This window comes from Dipodomys ordii, unplaced genomic scaffold, assembly GCF_000151885.1.
Source record: "Dipodomys ordii isolate 6190 unplaced genomic scaffold, Dord_2.0 Scaffold133, whole genome shotgun sequence".
NCBI classification, from domain to species: domain Eukaryota; kingdom Metazoa; phylum Chordata; class Mammalia; order Rodentia; family Heteromyidae; genus Dipodomys; species Dipodomys ordii.
The window spans coordinates 3,209,155-3,234,038 of NW_012267349.1; the positions used below are offsets into that span (position 1 = coordinate 3,209,155).

The 24,884-nt window shown below is 36.4% G+C and overlaps 1 protein-coding gene across 1 annotated transcript in view; it reads left to right on the forward strand.

Moving 5' to 3' along the window:
- Rab3gap1 (RAB3 GTPase activating protein subunit 1 (catalytic)) overlaps positions 1 to 24,884 on the forward strand; it is a 75,225-nt gene that overhangs the window by 978 nt on the left and 49,363 nt on the right. Inside the window, exons 3-5 of the mRNA XM_013030820.1 lie at positions 4,374 to 4,449; positions 15,259 to 15,391; positions 19,747 to 19,825. Of these exons, the coding sequence (XP_012886274.1) occupies positions 4,374 to 4,449; positions 15,259 to 15,391; positions 19,747 to 19,825 (288 nt within the window). The remainder of the gene's footprint in view (positions 1 to 4,373; positions 4,450 to 15,258; positions 15,392 to 19,746; positions 19,826 to 24,884) is intronic.

Genomic DNA, 24,884 nt, shown 5'->3' on the forward strand with positions numbered 1-24,884 from the left:
GAAAGGATGTGAAGGGTAAACAAAAGGAGGAGGCTGCAATGCTTGGTAAGAAATGTACGCATTATCCTGCCCATGTAATTGTAACCCCTCTGTACAGTATCTTCACAAATAAAATAAAAAAAAAGAAAAGTTAAGCCATTTGGTACTAACTATAAATAGTAGTTTAGGATGATTTTGTAGACTATAAAATTGTTATTTTGAATGAAGGTAGGAAAGGAGCTGCTTTGAAAATGGGAAATGAAAGCTGACCTGTAGGTCTGCCTATAGTCCCATCTACTATGGAGGCTGAGGTGGGAAGATGATTTGAGCTGAGGAGACAAAATAGCTGATTCATATTTCTCTCTGTCTCTGTGTCTCTCACACACAAATGAAAGGGGAAAAAAAGGAAGTGGTTGGCTAGACATAAGAGACTGACATTAGAGACATGTGAGGATGAACTTTAGCTCCTCATGTGGAAGTAATTAATTAAATACAGTTATGAGGACTGTTACAAAATAGAAAACTGTCTTCTGCTTTTATGTTGTTTATTGAGCAAAACCAGTATTTTACAGTTCTTGAGGAAAATAGTAAGATTTACAAGGTTTTTAAACACAGGTTAATGTTTGAAAAGTCAATATGTTATTTACAGGTAAATTTATTGGGTAGATTAAGCAGAAGCCAATAACTAGTTATTTGTTCCTTGAAGTATTTACTGATGTCCATGTGTCATGTCTATGTGTCAGTGTGGGATACTGGGGATGTAGGGATGTGATAGTAAAAACAGACATAGTTCCTCTCATCTAGTAGAAAAGACTTTAAGGCTGAAAATGTCACTCAGGGGTAAAAGTGACTAGTAAGCACAAGATTCCTAGTTCAAACCCTAATACTGCCAAAAAAAAAAGACTTGAATCAAATAATACAAATTAGTCTATAATTTACAGTTTGACATGAGAGCTAGGAAAGGAAAGATGAACCTGTATAAAAGTTACTAACAAAACTAATCTAGAATAAGAAATTAATCCTTCACCTAAGATCTGGAGAGCTCTTAAGTAGGAAGTTACTAAGTTTTCCAGTCAAATCTCAATACTTGTAGGATAAAGCCTAAATATTCTTTTTTTTTTTTTTTTTGGTCAGTTGTGGAGCTTGAACTCTGGGCCTGGGCGCTGTCCCTCAGCTCTTTAGCTCAAGGTGAGCGCTCTACCACCTGAGCCACAGCTCTACCACTTGAGCCACAGCACCATTTCTGGTTTTCTGAGTGGTTTTATTGGAGATAAGAGTGTCACAGAGTTTCCTGCCCGGTCTGGCTTTGAACCGTGATCCACAGATCTCAGCCTTCAGAGTAGCTAGGATTACAGGTGTGAGCCACTGATGCCTGGTTAAATATTCTTTTAGGCAGTTTATACAACAAGTATTTCAGTATTATAATATAAGTATGAATTTATACAATAATTTTATGTTCTTTTTACTCTGAAAGCTATTCTTTAATTTTTAATTATATTTTAAATTATTAAAAATAAAACCTGTAAACATACCTCTAGAACATAACTGCTCTTAATTTTTTCATGTATATCCTTCTAGTTGTGTGTGTTGTAAACTATTTGGATCAATACTTATTTCTATAAATTTTTCATTTAGCATGTAAACAGGTCATTGTTTCTTAAAATGTTCTTCAAACCATATATATGTATGTGTGTGCATATATACATATAGATGTATAAATACACTTTTTTTTGTACTGAACTTTCAATTCAGGACCTGTAACTTGCTAGTAAGGTTCTAAAACAGTTGAGCTATACTCCTCCCTTTTTTCTGCTCAGTTCAGTGATCCTCCCTACCACAGCTGGATGACAAATGCACGCTATTATACCCAGCTTTTTTTGTTGAGATGAAGTCTTGATAACTTTGCATGGATCTAACTTTTCACTGGATCTTCCTGACCTCCACCTCTCAAGTAGCTGGTATTTAAGCCATCAACAACTGCATACGTGGCTCAAAACATGATTTTCATTGGTTGCTTATTATACTATTGAGTTGAAGCTGTACCACTAACTTAGAACTCTTTGCTACAATTGAATATGAAATGACTTACAGTTTTTTACCTTTGCAAGCACAATATACACTTAATGCTTTTTTTTTTTTTTTGGGTCCGGTCTTGGGGCCTGAACTCTGGGCCTTGGCTCTGTCCCTCAGCTCTTCAGCTCAAGGCTAGCACTCTACCACTTGAGCCACAGCGCCACTTCCGGTTTTTTTCTTTTTGCTTATGTGGTGCTGAGGAATCGAACCCAAGGGCCTCAGGCATGCAAGGCAAGCACTCTACCACTGAGCCACCTTCCCAGCCCCACTTAATGCTTTTTAGTGCTTGGGATGAACCTTGGGTCTTGTTCTTACCAGGCAAGTCCTGTGCCACAAGCAGATATATAGCTCTCTGCAGTATATATCTTATGCAAAGTTTTTTTACTTCTGGATATATTTTACATTTTAATTCTTTTGTAAATATGCAAACTTATTTCTAGGGCACTTATTTTCAAACTAATAGTTGTTATTTTGACTAAACACCCCAAAAGGGAATTAATACCTGGATTAATACTCTTTCTTTTTTCCTTTCTCTTTCCCTACCTCCCTTCTTCCTTCTCTCCCTTCCTCCCTTCCTACTTCCTTCCCTCCCTCCTTCCTTCCTTTCCCTTCCTTCCTTCCTTTCTTCCCTCCCTCCAGCCCTCTCCCTCTCTCTCACTTTTTTTTTCTTTCTTTGTGTATGTCAATACTGGGCTTGAACTCAGGGCCTGTGCTTTTTTTTTTTTTTTGTGGTCGATTGTGGGGCTTGAACTCTGGACCTGGGGCTGTTCCTGAGCTTTTCAGCTCAAGGCAAGCACTCTACCACTTGAGCCACAGTGCCACTTCAGTTTTCTGGAGGTTAATTGGAGATAAGAGTCTCAAGGACTTTCCTCTCTGGGCTGACTTGAACCCTGATCCTCAGATCTCAGCCTCCTGAGTAGCTAGGATTACAGGCATGAGCCACTGGTGTCTGGCTTCCTTGTACTTTTTTTAACTCACATTTGAACAAACCTGCAGTCCAGCATTTTTGCTGGTTAATTGAAGACAGAATCTCATAAACTTTTTTGCGTGGGCTAGCTTTGAAATGAGATCCTCAGATCTCTGCCTCTTGAGTAGCTAGGATTATAGATAAGAGACACTGTTCCAGGTTGTATGTTTTTGTGTGTTTTCTGCTTTTGGGGCTTGAACTCAGGGTCTATGCACTGTCCCTGAGTCTTTTTGCCCAAGGCTAGTGTTCTACAGCTTGAGCCATAGCTCCAATTCCAGCTTTTTTGGTGGTTAATTGGAGATAATGAATCTCAGACTTTCCTACTGTCTTTGAACCATGTCAATCTTCTGAGTAGGTAGGACTACAGGCATGAGCCACCAGCACCTGGCTTAAATAGTACATAGTTTTTAGATGTCTGCTACTTCATATAGATGACAAGTCTACTTGGATTCTCTTGTTAGCTGTCCCTTATAATTTGTTTTATTTAATAAACCAAAATCCCAAACAATGTTTTCTTCTTTTGGGAGAAAGAAGGGAAAGTCAGATAATTCTTAAATATATTTAAAGGGATAGTTGAATTAAATAGGTCTGCTAATTTGCATGTAGAGGAGAGATCATTTGCATAATTATCTTACTAATTTAATCTGTAAGTTTTGACTTCTGTTGAAAATTTATATTTTAATAAGAGACCCATAATTTGTATAGGAGGTAGAATGCCTTTATTGGGAAATAGTAGATTTAAATGAATTAAATCTTAAGAATTCTTGAGCTAAATGGGATTATTTATACTTTTATTCCTTTTCTACTTTTATTCTAGTGAGGAGGAAAAGTAATAATAATAAATTAGGCTAACAATAATATTGTTCTGAGTTTTCTTTAATCAGAATGTTAAAATATACTTTTAAAAAGTTCTTTTTTAGCCGGGCGCCGGTGGCTCACACCTGTAATCCTAGCTACTCAGGAGGCTGAGATCTGAGGATCACAGTTCAAAGCCAGCCCGGGCAGGAAAGTCTGTGAGACTCTTATCTCCAATTAACCACTAGAAAACCGGAAGTGGCATTTTAGCTTAAGAGGTAGAGTGCTTGCCTTGAGCTGAAGAGCTGAGGAACAACAGTGCCCAGGCCCAGAGTTCAAGCCAACCGACAAAAAAAAAAAAAAGTTCTTTTTTAAGGGAAAAATGGGTTAAGCAAGAGAAAGCATGTCCAAAAAGAAATGTACTCTTATGTAACTGTAACCCCTTTATATATCACCTTTATAATATATAAAAAAACTGTTTTTGAAGTAATCTTATCATGATAGTAATTGCATAATGTACAGTTACATAATTAGAAAAAATTTTCCCCTCCTTTCCTAGGTTTATTTCTAAAGTTGAAGAAGTCCTGAATGACTGGAAACTGATTGGAAACTCTGTGGGAAGGCCACTTGAAAAGGTCAGATCTATTTATTAGTGTCTCTAAATTGGTATTTATTTTGAAACTTACATGTTTAATCCTTTTCCTGCACTTGCCACATTTGAATTAAATGTTTAGAAATTATGCACATAGGCGCTGAGTTCAAGCTCAGACCTAGCACCAAAAAAAAAAAAGTTACATATAGTGTATAAACACCAAGTAGCATCTGGAAGAATTTGGATTTGAATTTATAGCAAATACTATGTGAAAGACTTTTGCAAAATCTTTAAAAAATAATATATGTTGGGTCTGCTGGCTCAGTAGTAGAGTGCTTACCTTGCATGCATGTGGCCCTGGGTTCAATTACTCAGTACCACATAAGCAGAAAAAAAAAGCTGGAAGTGGCGCTGTGGCTCAAATGGTAGAGCACAATCTTGAGCTGAACATCTGAGGGACAGCACCCAGGTCCAGATTTCAGGTCCCATGACTGATCCGGAAAAAAAAAAGTCATTTTTGTGCCAGTTTTCTTTTTATTTGATACTTATCTTTCACCTTATTTCTTGGAATGTGAAATGTCTTTTTTCAAAGTTTTTTCATCAGGAAAATTGGGCTTTTTATTTCTTGGGTAGAATATTTTGTTTAATGAGGAAAAACCTTGGTGTTAAAACTCATAACCTGCAATTCATAGCTCTCATGCTTTATAACTAGGAGTAACCTTTTTTTAACATATAAATGTTTTGAGGATTTTATGTAAGAATGAAAAAAGCAGTGTTAAAATTGAGGTGAGGGGCTGGGAAGGTGGCTCAGTGGTAGAGTGCTTGCCTTGCATGCATGAGACCTTGGGTTCGATTCCTCAGTACCACATAAGCAAAAAGAAAAAAAAATCCGGAAGTGGTGCTATGGCTCAAGTGGTAGAGCGCTAGCCTTAAGCTGAAGAGCTGAGGGACAGTGCCCAGGCCTAGAGTTCAGGCCTCAGGACCGGACTCAAAAAAAAAAAAATTGAGGTAAAACTCAAATTCTAATTCAAGATTATGATTTTTTACTATAAACCACACTACAAATGTATTAGAAGCAGATATTCTGAGAACAAATCTTGATTTTCTCAGTTCACTAAGGATATTAACAATTTAATACTGTGTACTGTCTTAGTTTGTTAAATTCGTATAAAGTAAAATTCATCATTTTGTTATTGTAATCTCTTATTTAATAATAATAATATAATTGGCATTGTAAGCCCTTTAAGAACTCAATTTTCAATATTTACCAAGGTTTTCTAGCATTATGGTGGTCACAGAATTTGAATCTATGAATCTGTTATCTATAGAATATAAGCAGATAAAGCAACCCTAGAAAGTATACATCATTTTAAGATTTGTGGGAATATACAGAGTAAATTTATATTCTGTGTCAAAATATTTTTTTGTGTTGATTTTTCATTAAAGAGAAAATGCGAAGTTCTCAACAGATCATTCTATTGTACTTACTGCAAACACATAACATAATTGATGTCTTCTAAGATTAAAGGCAAAATAAGCTAGATATTACCTGGAAGAGGAAAAAAGACTAAAAAAACTTTTTTCATTGTCATTATAAAAGTGATGTACCGAGGGTTACAGTTACGTAAGACTGGTAAAGAGTACATTTCTTTTTGGAAAGTGTCATCCTTGGAAAAAAGATTGGTATTACCGAAAAAGTGTGTGTGTGTGTGTGTGTGTATGTGTGTGTACACATGCACATATACATATGTATATTTATTTGATAGTAAAACATTAAGTTTATTGGAAGAAAAAGTACAGACTTCATAGAGGGGAGCTCTAGAGAAGGGAGTCCATTAAATTTCCCCCACGGAAGCAGCTTTTATGTTTTATTAATTCTCCTCCCCCCAGGACATGATTGGTCAGTGTCCCTTATTGGCCTCTGCCATTGGGCATGTCTACTCCAGGTTTTTTAAATTGTTCTTGCTTTCCTTTCTTGTTTGTTTTTGTTCTTTTCTTTTTTGATAAGATTGGAGAGCCTGAGTAGCTTCTGAGATACTCCTGCTTCAGCCCCAAGTGCTGATCAATAGGTTCTTTTTTGCTGTTGTTGTTGGTCATGGGTCTTGAACTCAGGGGCTAGGTGCTATCCCTGAGCTTTTTTGCTCAAGGCTAGAGTTCTACTACAGTGCCACTTCCAGTTTCCTGGTGATTAATTGGAGACAAGTCTCATGGATTTTCCTGCACAGGCTGGCTTTGTACCACAATCCTCAGATCTCATCCTCCTGACTAGTTAGGATTATAATTTGTGAGCATCAGCACCCATCTTTTGCTGTCTTTTTCTTTTTGGTGAGGATAATAAAAGATGTAACTCAGTTGACCCAGTAATGTACGTAACAATGGTTATGGTAGTTTGCAGATTCATTTATTCATATACATGACACATAGCTTGTTTGTTGTCAGTAAATTTTTGTTGAATCTCTCTCAAAAATATATGATTAATCCCTTGAATTAGAGAAAATAAATATAAACAGATTATATATTCAGCTGATTGTATGTTTTGTTAAAATGTGACATTTTTAAAACCTTATATAAAGGGCAGACATTTTTCCTAGATAGTTTAATACATTTTTATTTTTCTACATTTAGTTTCATAAGCAACTATGAAACAGGTTCTTTTTTTCTCTTTTTCTCTTTCAAGTATAAATTTAGTAATTTGATGCTTTTTTTCTAATTAGTTTTTTTTCTAAATTTATATATATTGTAATTGGTTTGTTTTATGGATGAGTCTTTTTCTAAAAAGTAGTAAACGTGAGAAATTCAGTTGTATTTTTCTACAAGGAATAAATCTTTAAAATCAGATATTTGGATAGTTCATATATATTAAATTTTCCTCCCGACTTCTGACTCAAGTTACAAAAGACTTCTTCCTTTCAGCTATTCCCTTTTGTTCATTTATTTGTTTTATGCATTTGTCATTTGTTCATTGGTAGAGTGCCTAGAGAGCACTAGAAACTTCTTCCTCACTTGCTGCTTATCAAAATAGTTTTCCACTTCCATTCCCCACTTTCAGGTTGTTAGGTTTTCTTTCCTTTGTTCCATGGTCATTGTTTTTTCTTTTTATTTTCCTTTGGAGTGCTGGAAATTGAACCAAGGAAATTCAGTATGCTAGGAAAATACTGAGTTGTGTTACTAGCTCTTTCTCCATGGCCGTTTTGTCCATGCTCCTTCTCTTTGTTCTTTCAGAAAGGTAGATATAAACTAGTGATATGGAGATGTTCAGGCATTTAATCCGAATCAGATCCTTCAACTCATTTGTTTATGAAAATTATATTTTTGGGGTGCTAGTGGTTCACGCTTGTTATAGTAGATATTCATCAAGTAGAAATTGGGTGAATCACAGTCAAGGCCCAACAGTCAAGGCCCAATGGGGCCTTGAGACTCTGTGTCAACAGAAAAAAGCTGTATATGTTGGCACTTACTTGTCTCATCTGTCATTCCACTTAAGGGAAGATTTCTGTTAAGGGCTAGTCTCAGCAAGACCATATCAAGTAAAAGGGCTGGAGATGTTACAATATATCTACCTACCATGATGCCCTGAGTTCAAACCCCAGTACTACCAAAACCAAAATTGTATTAGAAACTGGATTTATCATATTGTAAAAATTATATTTCATCCAGGTTAAAGGATTCATAACTCCTTATAGCTAGAAGGGCTTTAAGCATCCTATATAAATGAAGTTCTTAGTCCACAGACTTTGTCTCATTAAACTGTATGTGTGGTTAATTTTGAATAAGACTATAATTTACTTGGGAGGGGGATCTGCAACATTCATTATATCCTTAAAAGGAGCCTCTGAAAACGGTTATTTTTGAATTACTATAGTTTTTAGAAGAACACATTCTGGTTTGATAGAAATTGTAGGTTTATGTAGAAAACATAGCTTGTTATCACATCTTGGCCTGAGATTGATTGATTGATTGATTGATTTAAGATGGTCTTACTGGCTAGCCCAGGTTGAAATTGAACTCTCCATTCTCTTGCTTCAGATTCTTCTAGTGCTAGTATTAAAGATGTATACCATCATGCCTGGTAGACAAATAATTTTGTCTTTAATGCCTCTGTATTTTTTTTTTTTTTTTGGTTATGAATCTTGAACTCAGAGACTGGGCTCTGTCCCTGAGCTTTCTTGCCCAAGGCTAGCACTCTACTACTTTGAGCCTCAGTGCTGCTTCCAGTTTTCTGGTAGTTGATTGGAGATGAGTCTCACATAATTTCCTGCCTGGGAACAGCATTCCTAGATCTCAGCCTCCTGAGTCATTAGTATTACAGGTGTGAGCCACCAGTGCCCAGCTTGTATTTTTTTTTTTTTCTTAAAGCGTTTTCTGGAAGTGGCTCTGTGGCTCAAGTGGTAGAGGGCTTGCCTTGAACAGGGGCAGCACCCAGGCCCAGAGTTCAAGCCCCACAACCAACAAAAACAAAAAAAATGCATTTTCTGTATTTTTAAAACACATATTCTGCCCATAGAGCTTCAGGATTTGCTATCCCTTAAAAGCTGTTTTGTTATGTTTTGTTTTTTGCCAGTCCTGGGGCTTGAACTCAGGGTCTGGGTGCTGTCAATGAGCTTCTTTTGCTCAAGGCTAGCACTCTACCACTTGAGCCACAGCACCACTTCTGGCTTTTTCTGTTTATATGATACTGAGGAATGAAACCCAAGGCTTCATGCATGTTAGGCAAGCTCTACCACTATCCCACATTCCCAGCCTAGCCCTTAAATGTTTAATGCTCCAAAATTACTTACTTCTTTTCTTGCTCCTGGTTTGTACTTTCACCCTCCTGTCCCAAGAGTTGGCATAGGTTTTTTTTTTTTTTGTCAGTTGTGGTCTTGAACTCAGGGCCTGGGTGCCTTCTCTGAGCTCTTTTGCTCAAAGCTCTTGCTTTACCACGGTGAACTACAGTTCCACTTCCACGTTTTTAGTGGTTAATTGGAGATAAGAATCTCTCATGGACTTTTCTGCTAGGGCTGGCTTGGAACCATGATCCTCAGCTCTCAACCTCCTGAGCAGGTAGGATTACAGGCTTGAGCTACCAGTGCACAGCTTCCATCAAGGATTTTAGTCCAAGTGCATATACCTGCAGTAATTATAAATATTCTTAAAAACAGACTATCCAGATTAATTCCCCTGCACTTAAAGACAGGAACTAATATCTACTTAGTGCCTAGTAAGCCCAGACAGTTTATATGTAAGAGTGTGCCTGGGCTGGCTTTGAACCATGATCCTCAATTCTCAGCCTTCTGAGTAGCTAACATTTACAGGTGTGAATCACTGGGGCCCAGCTGGCATGGTTTTTACTGTGGAAAAATACTACACTTGCATTTTAGGTGGACAATCCATTAGTATTAAATATATTGACATTATTATGCAACTGTGATAACCATCCATGTCTACTTTTTCATCATCCCAAACTAAAATGCTACTTATTCAAGAAAAACAAGCTCATATTAGAAGAATTGTACAATAGTTGTCCTTTATTAACTAGTTTGTTTCACTAAGCATAATATCTCCAAGGTTTGCTTATTCTGTATGATATGTATTTTACAGCAGAATTTCAGTCTCTTTAAAGTTTGAGTAATTTTCTATTGTATGTATGTAGCACTTTAAAAATCATATTCTTCCCTTGATAAACTTTTGGCTTGTTTCCACTTTTGACTATTGTGAATAATGTACTATGAACATATACATATATGTTCCTTCTTTGAATTCTTTTCAGCATGTACTACTAGTGGAATTGCTGGATCATATAGTAATTATATGTTTCATTATTTTGAGGAGCTCTTGTATTGTTTTCTACTGCAGCTGAACCATTCTATATTCTCACTAGCAATGCACAGGGGTTCCAATATACATCCTCAACACACTTGTCAGTTTTGGGTGTTGTATTTTGAATAATAGTGATCTTAATGGGTTTGGAGTGGTATCTCACTGTGGTTTTGATTCATGTTCTGTGTCCCAGTGTAGTCTCACGAGGTAGGTACTGTTATTTAAAGATAGAAATTAAGACACATAGAAAAAGCTAATGTACCCCAAATCAGTGAGAACTGTTCATCACCTAAGTCTTGTAGCCTCAGATACAGCTTTTCTTTTATGATCACTGTTGTAAATTACCTTCTAACTTTTTGCTTATGCCACTCTACTCTCACCTTTCCTTTCTAATTTTTCCCTTCTCCTATTTTGTGCAGGGGAATTCTCTAAACATTGTCGTATTATACATGCTTTTATGTAAGACTTCAGTGGCAATCTGGGCACCAGTGGTGGTGACTCACACCTGTAACCATAACTATTTAGGAGGCTGAGGTATGGGCATCATGGTTCAAAGACAGCACAGGCAGGGAAGTCAGTGAGACTCTTATCTCTAAGTAACCACTAAAAAAGCTGGAAGCAGGGCTGTGGCTCAAGTGGTAGAGTACTAGACTTGAGTGGTAGAAGAAAAAAAAAAGACTGGTGGCTTTCTTGAGTGTTAAGCCTCGATTCCTATGACTGATTCCTTCCTGTCATGATCAGTTTTCTGTTTTACCTACCTTTTCTTCTCCACTTCCTTATAGGAAACTTAAGCTAAATAGGGCTGTTTGTTCCCTAACAAACGAGTATTACCCCAAAGACTTGTCTCTTCTTCCTTACTAATTTTATACAGAAAAGACACTCTGAAATCCACTTTTTGGTAGCAGTCATCCATTTCTGACTTAGCTAGCATTTATCCAATCATCTTAAATTTGACCTACTGATGGTTATTACTTATATCTATCATATATAAATTCTGTATAGGAATCTATACCTTAGCTTCTACTGGAAGAAACAGAGCCCAAGTGGATCAGGTTCTAGCATTACCAGTTAGAGATGTGGTAACCTTGACCCAGTTTTTCAAACTCCTAACTTTTTCCCATCTGTAAAATGGGATTCATATATCGTAGTGTTAAGAGACTTTAAACATATCATACACACTCTTACATATAAATTGTCTGGGCTTACTAGGCACTAAGTAGGTATTAGTTCCTGTCTTTAAGTGCAGAAGAATTAATCTATATAGTCTGTTTTTAAGAATATTTATAATGACTTCAGGTATATGTGTTTGGATTAAAATCCTTATGGAAGCGAGGTGCTGGTGCCTCAAGCCTGTAATCCTACCTACTCACAAGGCTGAAGTCTGAGGCTCATGGTTCAAAGCCAGCTGGGCAGGAAAGACTGAGACTCTTATCTCCAATAAGCCGGAAACTGGAAGTGGCTCTGTAGCTCAAGTGGTAGAGCACTTGCTTTGAGCTGAAGAGCTGAGGGACAGTGCCCAAGCCCAGAGTTCAAGCCCCATGACCAACAACAACAACAAAAAAAAGGGAAGTGGCACTGTGGCTCAAAGTAGTAGGGTGTTAGCCTTGAGCAAAAGAGCTCAGGGATAGTGCCCAAGTCTCAAGTTAAAGCCTCAAAACTGACAAAAAAAAAAAAAAACCTTGATGAGTAAATATATATGTAGATATACACACCACTTACACATAGATGAAGTTAAATATAAAATGAGGTTATGTGAATAGAATCATAGTACTGTAGGTGGTATTTTGTGACTGGTTTCTTCCACTTAAAGGTTTGTCCATGCTATAGTGTTATCAGTACATCATTCTTTTTTTATTGCTGAATAATATTTTATTGTATGGATAAAACTCATTGATTTATCCATTTGTCCATTATGGAAATTTGGGTTCCTACCTTTTGGTCACTATGAATAATACTGCTATTGACATTTATTTATAACTTTTTTTTACTATCAAAGTTAAATGTTGGGGTCAGTTCCTATTATTAGGGGGTACAACTATGTCTTGTGTGCAAAACAGTTGGATAAGGCCTCTGTTAGGCATAGATCATAGTAAGGGAATGGAAGAGTGAGCCCATAAGACCCTGACAGCAAAGCCATCACTCTAGGAAAGTTCCAGTGCTATGCAACCTGTAAGGCATCATCTCTCAGCTGACAATGAGACTTGAGCTGGTGTGGAATGAAACAAAGAGTCCAACCTATTTTCTACTATTCTGGGTATTTTATATAATATTTTAATATTCCATTAATTTGAATGCAGATGTTATGTTTTTCCTAATTTATATGTTTTCTCACTTTTTTTGTGTGTGCTGGTACTGGAGCTTGAACTCAGGCCCTTAGCTTTTTCACTCAAAGGTGGCACTCTACCACTTGAGCCACAGCTCTACTTCTGACTTTTTGCTGGTTAATTGGAGTCTCATTGACATTTCCTGTCTGGACTAGCTTCAAACTGTGATTCTCAGATCTCAGCCTTATGAATGTTAGGATTACAGGCTTGAACCACTGGTACCCAGTTTATGTGTTCATTTTTATTATCTGCATATGGTCCTCACATCTTGGTGAATTACCAGATTAATTTTGTTGAGTTAGAGTTGCATATCTAGATATATCTAAATATATACCATGTTGGAATTTGGTGTCAAATGGATTTGGTGTCAAATGATTTGATGTCAAATGATACCACTAAGAGGGGATGTTAAAATGTTATTTTTCAGTTCAGCTAATTTTGAAAAGTGTTTTGGAGACAAAACTTGAGTGCATTCTTTATTGAGCATAACCAAATTCTCGTTAACATCATTATTGGTAAGGTTGGCAGTATTGGTATTAGTACTAGAATCTTGAATTGGGTTCAGCTTTATTACAAATTTAGAACATGGAATTGGCTCACAATTTTCTGGACTTGTATCATGGTTTTAATCCTTAACTGCTATATATTGATCATTCTGACTAGCAGTTGTTATATGTATCATTTCATTACTTATTACAACTTGAGACTTTTGGTCTAGGCTTTGTATGTTGTAATTTAGCATAGATTAACTCATCAAAGAAAAGTATACATACAAAAATCATTATTTTGGAGGCTGGGAGCATGGTTTGACTGGTAGAACACAAGACTAGCAAGTATAAGACTCTTGAGTTCATAGTATTATCAAAAAACAAAGACAACTTTCCCCCAACTTTTAATGTACATCATACATAGCAGTTCTAATAACAAAAGATTAATAGTTGGTTTATTTGTATAGTCAAATCCTTAGAATGTTTAAAATATATTTTAATTCAAAATTATAAATTTTTTTTTAAACAACAAATCTAAAGCACTCAGACATGGCTATAAAAATATTGTTTAAGGCTCAGTAACTCATAGAATGGTTGCTTCTGTTTTTTTTTTTTTTTTTTGTCGGTCGTGGGGCTTGAACTCTGGGCCTGGGCGCTGTCCCTCAGCTCTTCAGCTCAAGGCGAGCGCTCTACCACTGAGACACAGTGCCACTTCCGGTTTTCTGGTGGTTTATTGGAGATAGGAGTCTCACGGTCTCTCCTGCCCGGGCTGGCTTTGAACCGCGATCCTCAGATCTCAGCCTCCTGAGTAGCTAGGATTACAGGCGTGAGCCACCAGCGCCCAGCTGCTTCTGTATTTTCCAGCTAGTTTTGGATGGACTGTGCTTGGCACAGTATTTCCTGATTCAGAGTGGTGATGTGTTGTAAATGACTGTTTACTTCTCCATTGGAAAGGACAGCTATGAGAGATTAGAAGCTCTGTGTGAATTTTTTTTTTAACCTTTAGTGGTCATATAAGTAAGATTTTTGTTTTTGTTGTCAGTCCTGGGTCTTGGACTCAGGGCCTGGGCACTGTCCCTGAGCTTCTTTGCTCAAGGCTAGCACTCTATCACTTGATCTACAGTGCCACTTCTGGCTTTCTGTTTATGTGGTACTGAGGAATCGAACCTAAGGCTTCATGCATGCTAGGCAAGCACTCTACCACTAAGCCACATTCCTAGCCTTCCTTCTATTCTAGAAGTTTCTTTTCCAATGAGAAGATTTAAATACTGAAGCTTAAGTTTGAAGCAATCTATTAAACAAATAAGTGCAACAAAAATGGATTCAGAATGCTTCTTTATGAAGCGGTTTCTTGTGTTGAATAATGCTGTGTATTAGGTTTGAAATTTTATTATAAAAATTTATTTTGACGCTATTTGTACCATTTATAAATTTTAATCAAGAAGAGCACTCACTGGTGGCTCACACCTCTAATCCTAGCCACTCAGGCTGAGATCTGAGGATCATGGTTCAAAGCTAGCCTCATCAGTAAAGCCCATGATACTCTTATCTCCAGTAAACCACCAAAAAGCCAGAAGTGGAGTTCAGGTGGTATCCTTGAACAACAAAATCTCAATGATAGCACCCAGGCCCCAAGTTCATGCCCGAGGACCAGCACATACACACAAAATAATAATTTTCAATTAAAAATAGATTAGTTACTCATGCTTGTAATCCTAGCTACTTAGGAGGCTAAGATGAATCAGTTTGAAGCCAGGCTCACACCGTTTTTTTTAAGACCCTGTCTCTAGTTATTCAGCAAAATGCTGGACTAAACATATGGCTCAAGTGGTAGAGAGCTAGATATGATAAAGCAAGTCCAGTGTGAATACAAGGTCCTGAGTTGAAGGCCCAATACTGGCACAAAATAAAATACAAAGTAGCTAATAGAATTCTTTCGTTGGTAGAAAAGTTTTTGTTGCATGTGAAGAGGCATGGGATTTACTCTGTATCCATGATTTTTAACATAGGCTCATAAGAAAATTATTTGGATATTATAATTTTTGTAAGTCACTCTAGTTAATATTCTAGGAGGCTTTTTATTTTCAAGAGTCACTGTGATAAACCTTTTTTTTACTTTCACTGTGTAGGAGATAGCTATAGATGAAATGTAAATTAATAGGAAAAGGGAAAATATCACTGTGATTAATAAACAAATATTTTAAGGTGGATTCTTTTTTTCCTCCATTATATAAAATGCAGGGTATATTTACTTCTGGCACTTGGGAAGAGAAAACAGATGAAATTTCCTTTGCTGACTTCAAGTTCTCAGTCACTCATCATTACCTTGTACAAGAGTCCACTGATAAAGAAGGAAAAGATGAAGTATTAGAGGGTAAGGCTTGAGCTGAAAAATCTTGACTGTTAAGTGTGGTTAATTTAGTTCTTATAACTCAGTAGTAGCCTCACAGAATGTTTTATAATATGTAAAATTGAAGTAAAGTTTGAAACAATACATGCAAATGAAATACAAGAAGAATTATATTGCTGTTCATCTTAAATTTAGTTCAATCAGCACATCTTTAATACCCAGAGTGCATTAGATATTCTACTAAGCTTTGTATAATCTAAATTTAAATAAAATGTGCATCCCAGTATGAAAGGCAAGATCCTTAACAATTTACAGTAGGTAGAAAGTGATAAATGATGTCCCAAGGACAGATAAAGTTCTACTGGCGTTAAGAGGAGAAGAGGTAACTTTTAATTAAGAATTATAGAAGTTTTAAGGAAATTTGGTCTATTGAATATACCATATATATTTCAGATACACTCGAAATTTTGTACTTAAGACCAAGTGGATTAAAATTATGATTTTTTTTCTACCCAGATGTCATTGGCTCACTCCTGTAATCCTCCCTACTTGGGAGGTTGAGATGAGAAGGATTGAGGTTTGAAGCCATTCCAGACATACACATTCATTAGACCCCCATCTCAACCAATAGCTAGGCACAGGGATACATTCCAGTTGCCTGGGTGGCTATGATCAGAATTGTAGTTCAAAGCGGGCCTGATTATTAAAAACATGAGACTCTATCTCACTCAAGGAAAATGGACATGAAAGTATAAAATAGGAAGATCATGGTTCAGGTACAGGCTCAATAAAAGGCAAGACCTTATTTTGAAAATAAGCAATGGGGGCTTGGTGGTAGAGTGCTTGTCTTGCATGCATGAGGCCCTGGGTTGGATTCCTCAGCACCACATAAGCAGAAAAAGCTGGAAATGGCTCTGTGGCTCAAGTGGTAGAGTGCTAGCCTTGAGCTGAAGAGCTGAGGGATAGTGCCCAGGCCCAGAGTTCAGGCCCCATAACCAACAAAAAAAAAAAAAAAAGAAAAGAAAATAAGCAGTGTAGCTAGGCATTGGTGATTCACACCTGTAATTCTCGATATTCAGGAGGGTAAGATCTGAGAATCACAGTTCAAAGCCAGCTGAGACAGGATCATCCATGAGACTCTTTTCTTCAATTAACCTCTAAAAATAAAGCCGAAAGTTGAGCTGTGGCCCAACTGGTAGTGTTAGCCCTGAGCAAAAAAACCCTCAAGGACAGTGCCTAGTCCCTGAGTTCAATCCCAGAACCAGAATTTAAAAAAAAAAGAAAAACTGTAAAAATGTGTTAGAGGTGTGGCTCAGTGTAGAAGGCCCTGAATTCAAAGCTAGAGTAATGCCAACAAAAAATTTTTTAATGATTTTTCTACTTGCTAGTTACTTGGCCTTTCTAAAATCAAATCAATTCATTTGTAAAGTGAAGTGGTACTGTTCAGAGGATTAATGTGAAGAAAGAGTAATACAAATGGTGTGGATTTGACCAAAGTACATTATATGCATAATATGTATATTATATGCATAATAGGAATATCACAATGAAACCTTTTTTGCAGTTACGCTAATAAAGAGTAATGAAAACATTTAAAGGATATTGATTAATGAAGTATTATTAATGAGATACTGTTTTTAAGTCCTTATTACCTGAAACATGCTAGCTACTTAGTAACTGGGGCTTTTAATTACTACTAGGTCAAATAAACTGTCCTGAGATACACTAGTGTATAACAGTATGTGGTTAAATAACTTGAATTTCAGAACTGCCAGTCAAATATAGTATTCCCTCTTTTCCAGAAGAGTATGTTCTAAGACCCTGTCTCTACCCCCTGCCTAGTAGATACATGAGGACACTGATAGTATCTACACCTCTCTGTGTTTTCTGTTGTTTAATTTACAAATTAGTTGTGGTAAGAAATTGATAACAATAACTAATAAAATAGAATAAATGCAGCAATATACTACAGTAAAACTACTTAAAACTAACTATTGTTGCTGATCTGGGTAGCGGTAGCATATTACTTGGGAGACAGAGGAAGGGAGATTTCAAGTTCCTGGTCAGCTTGAGGTATATAGCAAGACTTTGTAGATAGATAGATAGATAGATAGATAGATAGATAGATAGATAGATAGATAGATAGATAGATAGAACAAAACATGAAACCTTATGAATTGTATATTTCTGGAATTTTCCATGTAATATTTTAGACTACCTTTTATAGTAATGCATAGAAAGTAAAAACATTTAAGATGGATACTGTACTCTTAGAGAAAGCAGTTTAACATTTATCAACATAAACCTGAAATATCTATGCCTTTGTGTGCAAGTAGCATCATATTAGCTTTAACTATTACATATATTCCCATAAACAAAAGTTACTTAATACTTGAATCTGGGTCATACTAAGACTAATATTGAATATATATACATAGAGGATAACTATATAGCAAAATACAAATATTCAGGTAGAGTAACAAAAGGAAAAATGTGTATAGTTGGTAGATCTGAAGGTAGCTCAGGGATATGTAGGTTCAACATTCTGCTGATAAATGAAGGAAACTAGCTGGGCACCGGTGTCTCACGCCTGTAATCCTAGCCACCTAGGAGACTGAGTCTAAGGATTGTGGTTCAAAGCCAGCCCGGGCATGAAAGTTCGTGAGACTTTTATCTCCAATAAACCACTAGAAAACCGGAAGTGGCACCTGTGGCTCAATCAGTAGAGTGCTCACCTTGAGCTGAAGAGCACAGGGACAGCACCCAAGCCCAGAGTTCAAGTCCCACGACCTACCAAAAAAGCAAAATAAATAAATAAATGAAGGATGGAAACTGTTCAAGATAGAGAAATATTTTATTCATTGGAGCAAAGCTCATAAAGGAAAAGCTGTTATAATGAGGTGGCTTTAAATCAGTGTTTCTGATATAGATGAAGAGAATTGTAGTATAAGAGAAGATAAAAATGAATTTAAGATAGTTGCTGGTAGCTCACACCTATAATCTTAATTGCTCAGGAGACTGATCTGAGGATTGCGATTCACAGCAGTCCCAGGCAGATAAACCTTAGAGACTCCTATCACCAATTAATTAGCAAAAAAAAAAAAACAACAAAATCTGTAGGTATAGTTCAAATGGTAGAGTGGTAGTTATGGGCAAAAAAGCCAAAAGCTTGAGATCCTGAGTTTAAGACCTAGTACTAAAATGTGCTTGTGTGCATATAGATGCACACACACACATGTGCTGTGCATGTGCCCACACAAGGGTAAGGATTGTTACTTATGTGTATATGTATATGTACTGAACAGTTTTCTTTCTGGTTGTAATTAAAGCTGTAGCTAATGGTAAAAGCTACAAGCAAACTATAAGCTCAGCTAATTTAGAGATACATACTTAAAACTATTATGAGCTGTCAGAAGATCTTTTTGTTATCTTGGAGTTGTGTATTGTTTTTAGTTAAATGGAGTGGCAAGTCATTAATGCTTTCCATTCTCTTAGTGAATTACCACAATATAAATTTGCCAAGCAATTATAGTTACCCAACAGCTGGAAATCTTTTATAATGAGTCATTACTCTTTGTGATCTGAACTTAATATAATTATGAGTATAAATAACAATGTTAGTATCTTATTTTTTAATTAGGTTTTTATTTAGCATACGTGGGAGTCTTGTGATAATTCCATGGAGGTATATAGTGTACTTTGTTAGTATCTTATTATAGATTGCAGATTAGGTGCTTCAAAGTACATGAGTTAGAAATAGGAAACTGGGTAGAGGCTTTATAAAAATATTTAAGATGACCATAGTTACAGAAAAGAATACCTAAAGGAAGTGATAATAGACTTAACAGATACCTAAGTAAAATTTTGAATAAAAATAGAGAAGTATGAAAGGAAGAACAAACAAGATTTTTAATAAAGTTGGGAAGTTGCTTAATGATATAGAAGAAAAAAATAAGCATAGAATTGGTATACACTCTTTTTGTGTGTGCCAATTCTGGGCCTAGGGACTGTCCTGAAGCTCCTTTTGCTCAAGATAGCATTTTATCGCTTGAGCTACAGCACCACTTCTGGCTTTTTCTGTGATTAATTGGAGATGAGAGTCTCACAGGGACTTTCCTGCTTCGGCTGGCTTTCAGCCATGATCCTCAGATCTCTGCTTCCTGAGTGGCATGAGCCATTGACACCTGGCAGTATATGCTTTTTTTTTTTTAATAGTTTTGTCTGAAGTGGTCAAGAGGAGGATATAAAGAAACTCCTAGTTATAATTCTTTAAAGAACTGCAGAACTATACAGTGTAGCAGGATGTTTCTTTCCTCAAATATGTTATAAAATTCTGTCTTAAATTGAATTTATGCCTTCATTTTAAAATGTTTTTATAGATGCCATTCCACAGTCTATGCAAGATTTGCTATGTATGAATAATGACTTTCCTCCAAGAGCACATTGCCTGGTAAGATGGTATGTATTCCTTTTATTCTTATGTCTTCCAATATGTTTGTCTGGGAGACCCCAAGTCTGCCCTTAGGCTTAATCATTTGTTCAGAACCTTCACAGGCTGCAGCATCCGATTACATTTACAGCTGAATTTTAGTTAGGCACTACCCTAGTCTGTGAAACATGTTATGTAGAAGAGTTAAGAAAAGGCTATTTGACTGCAGTTCTTAGAAATGACTGATTGCAAAACAAATAATAAAATAAGAGAAATGACTGATTACAAGGTCAGCTCTTGACTAGCATTTGGAAATTTGGATTTGAGAGGGATTCTCACCATTCCCAGAACTGATAGTTACTTGTTATGCCTAAACTTTTATGTAAGAAATATAATTTATGCTGAATATCTGTTTTCCTTCTGGGAGTCTGAACAGCCCCTTGTTTAAAATCCTGAGGGCTGAGCCTCTAACAAGTTTCCCTGATAATGTTTCACAAGTATTGTCACAACTAATTGCAGAGGGAATTGAGTACAACCTGTAGGATTTCATTAGAAAACAACTTTAAAACTTGCCTATTTGCTGAATTTGGCCTCACATGCCTTTCCTCTTCCTGATTTTTGCTTTGTAACCTGCTGATACAGGGCCAGGGATGTAACTCAGCAGTAGAGCTTGGATGACAAGTACATGCCACTATGCCCAGCTTTTATTGGTTAACATGGAGCTTGTGAACTTTTGCCCAGTTGTCTCCAACTGAAATATTCCCAGTCTTAGTCTCCTAAGTAGCTAGGATAATAGGCATGAGACACTATGCTTGGCTATATCATAAAAAATTTATGTGTAATGTTGGAAATTGAAGTAAAAATGTTAATTTCAAACAGTATGTGATAATAAAATTCACCTATGTCTAAACTATGAATATGTTGCATTAATGTAAGAGGTACATCATATTTAATAGGCTTCTTCCCAGGCTCAGGTGGCTCACACCTGTAATCATAGCTACAGGAGGCTGAGATCTGAGGATCCTAGTTCAAAGTCAGGAAAGTCCATGAGACTTTTATCTCCAGTTAACTACCAAAAAGCTGGAAGTGGAGTTGAAGGTTTCTTCGTGTGTGTGTGTGTGTCTGTGTGTGTGTGTGTCTGTCTGTCTGTCTATGTCTGTCTGTCTGTCTGTGTCTGTCTCTCTCTGTCTCTCTGTGTCCATCCTGGGGCTTGAACTCAGAGCCTGAGCACTTTCCTGAGATTTTGCGCCCAAAGCTAGCACTCTACCACTGAAGCCACAACTCCACTTTTGGCTTTTTTGTGGTCAGTTGGTGATGAGTCTCACAGACTTTTCTGCTCAGGCTGGCTTTGAACTGTGATTCTCATATCTTATCCTGAGTAGCCAGGATTATAGATCTGAGCTACTGGTATTCAGTTTCTTTGGTGTTCATCTCAGTATGCAATAGTGGTTCAATATCTGTAAATCAGTAAATGTAATATAACTCATTAACAGAACCAACACAAGAATCACATCAGTATCTCAGGGACTTTTGACAAGATCAGTGTCCTAAATGGCCCATGTTTTCTCTCATATCCAGACATGATAAATTATATAGGCCTCACTAGATACTCTTTGTGCCTTGGATCACATGAAATGATACTTAATGAAATGAGCTCCAAGAAATGGAAACAAGAAGTTTTTTTCTTTTGTTATTGTTTTTATTTTCTTTTTGTCTGGTTTGTTTGTTTAGTTTATCTGTCTTTCCGATGGTAAGCAAGAAAGAAATGGAAGGACAAAGGGTGAGCAAATGCAGCAGTAGTACTCGCTAGATACTATGTTGAAAATGAACTATACAGCTTGTGGGTGCTAATGGGAGGGAAAAGCTGGGAGAGAGCAAAGGAAGGGTGACACTATCAAAAACAAATGTACTCATTACCTACTTGTGTAATTGTACCCCCTCTGTATATCACGTTTATAATAAATACAATTTTAAAAGAATCAACGTCCTTTTATTATAAAAGCTCAATATTATGACAAACCTGCAGCCAAGATCATACTTAATGTTGAAAAACTAAAAACATTCCCTCTAAAATCAGGAGAAAGACAAGGAGCTATTACAATGGTATTTAAAATTTTTCATTCCTAAATTGTTCATTGCTAATCTATGTAATACAACTGAATTTTGTGTGTTGACTTTGAGTCTTGTAAACTTGCTAAACTCCTTGGTTCTAGGAGTTTTGTGGCTTTTTTGACTATGAGCTTAGTTTGTTTTTCCTCTCCATTTCTTTGTCTTCAACCTTTTGCTTTTTAAGATGCTGGCTAGAATTTCTAATAAAATAACTGAAAGGAGAGATGGAGAGTTGATGTCTTAACTAGTCTTTTGCTATTAAGGATGAATTTTGTTTATTTTTGTTGATGGTGATACTAGGAGTTTTGGTGATTTGAACTTAGGATTTTAGACTTGCTGGGCAGATATTCTATGCTTGAGCCATACCCTTAAATCCTTCCTATGTTTTCTTTTATAATGTTGAGATAGTTTCCCTGTAATTCTTAGCTGTCAGATTTTTTTTTAATGTGTAGATGTTGAATTTTTGCTTTTTAAATTTAGATACAATCATTTGGACTTTAGATTTTTAATTTGGCGGCTGCTTTGATTGCTTGGATGTATCAAGATAAGGATTATTTCTTCATTGTGTAATTTGTACTCATTCATCTCTATATATTGCTGAATCTGAGATGCTGGTATTTTCTGTACCTATGTTCATGAGGAATATTGGTCTGTTGTGTTCTATTGTCATACTTTATTTTAGATATCAGAGTAATACTGATCTCTTAATGTTAGTTGGAAGTGTTTTGTTGTTTTTTTGTGTGGTACTGAAGATTGAATTCTCACATACACTAGGTGAGCACTGTATGACCAAGCTGTATCCTCCATCTGCATTCCTGTTTTCTGGGATATTTTGTAAAACTGATGTTGTTTAGAGTTGTTTAGTAGAATTTGCCATTGAAAATACCTAATCCTAGAGTTCTCATTTTACTGAGACCTTTTCAAAGTCTAAGCTTTAAGCAAAAGTCTTTCAGTGTTCCTAACCTTATGTACACTCATATATCTGAGTAGCCATTGAAAATGTAGGTGGATATGATTGTGCATACCTGTAATTCTAGTACTCAGGTGCTTTTTAGGTGGGAGGATCATGAGTTTGAGACTAATGTGGGCTACATAGTGATTTCTAGGCCAGCCAAGGATATATAGTGTGATATTGTCTCAAAAAAACAGTAAAACAACAATCTCTGTACTGATTTGTATCAACCATGCAGTCATTGGTGGCATATCTAAAATATATGTAGTTTTCTTGTTCTACTGCCTTATAAGCAAAAGCACAGCTGTAGATGATAGTGTCTGGCTGCTTATATTCTTTTGGAAACATAGCTTATTGTCCTAGCCTTATTTATATGTAATATGAGGCTGGGATATTCTTAGAAGTTAGTCTGGATATGTTCCCAAAACTTTCTGAGTTGGGTATACCTTATCAGCCTCACATTATGACTGCCAGGATAAAATACATGGTATTCTCAGACATGAACAGAGTTTGTTTTTTTTCTTCCTTCATCCTCTGTCTCCTTAATTCTCACACATTATAGTCAGTTTTGTAGTTATCTCTGTGAGTCATATCAATAAGCATTTAGCAGCTGATAGGCTTATCCTGTAAAATCTCAGTTCCTACTCTTGTCTGTCCTGGCCTAAATCCTGATAATCCTCTGGGATACTTGAGTCACCTTCCATACTTCGTTCTCCCATTCAGTTTCTTCTTTGTTTCTATCACCTAGGATTCTCAATTTTTTTCTTCCAAGTCAATCTATTTTTTGTTGTTGGTCGTGGGGTCTGAACTCTGGCCCTGGGCGCTGTTCCTCAGCTCTTCAGCCAAGGCTAGTGCTCTACCACTTGAGCCACAGTGCCACTTCTGGCATTTTCTGCTTATATGCTGCTGAGGAATTGAACCCAGGCCTTTATGCATGCAAGGCAAACAGTCTACCACTGAGCCACCTTGCCAGCCCCAAGTGAATCTATTTTTAAAACATTGTAATTTAATCTTTCAGGGAAGGGAGGAATCAGTCTTCTATATTGTTGACAGTTACTTTAAAGTCTTTATAAACATTAGGAAGCCAAACAAAGCATTTGAGTATTACTTTAATATTTCTTTATTTTATTATCATCTTCATTGTTTTTGGTCAGTCGTGAGGCTTGAACTAGGGGCCTGGGCACTGTCCCTGAGCTCTTTTTGCTCCAAACTAGTGTTCTTCCACTTTGAGCCACAGTGCCACTTCTGGTTTTCTGGTGGTTAATTGGAGATAAGTGTCTCAGACTTTCCTGCCCAGGCTGGCTTTGAACCACAGTCCTTAGATCTCAGCCTCCTGAGTAGCTAGTAATACAGGTTTGAGCCACTATTACCCAGCTTCATTTAATAACTATTACTTTTAACATTTATTGTATTGTGAGCCAGACACAAGGATACCAAAAAATAAAATATAGTCCCTGATTCAGGAAGTTATGGGATTTGTAGAGGAACAGACAGTGACAAAAACATGATAAATGCTTATAGAAGGCAGCACAAGTTTTGATAAAGATATTATGCTCCCTGACTTACAAAGATCAAGTCAGGAAAATGTTTCTCAGAGGAGTTGATAACTCACTTGAATCCTGGAACAAAAGTGAGAATAAGTCATATGATTTCAGACAAAATGATATTCAGGACAGGAGAGCCATATTAGGAGTGGTAATACCTAAATCAACTTGTAACTTGCAAGTTATTGTTGGTAAGCCTAGATTATAGCAATAGAGATCCAAGCATGGCTAACAATAAGATGAACTTATTATTTTTTTTACTGTTTTTGAGTATTGTAGAACTAACTGATGTGTCCTTTTAAGATGATTTCATAAGCTTTCAAACTTCTGTTTTTTTCTATAGATTTAAAAACTAATTAAAGAAATTATATATTTTTTTAAAATTAATTTTATTTGTGAACATACTGTACAGAGGGGTTACAATTACATGGGCAGGATAATGCGTACATTTCTTACCAAGCATTGCAGCCTCCTCCTTTGTTT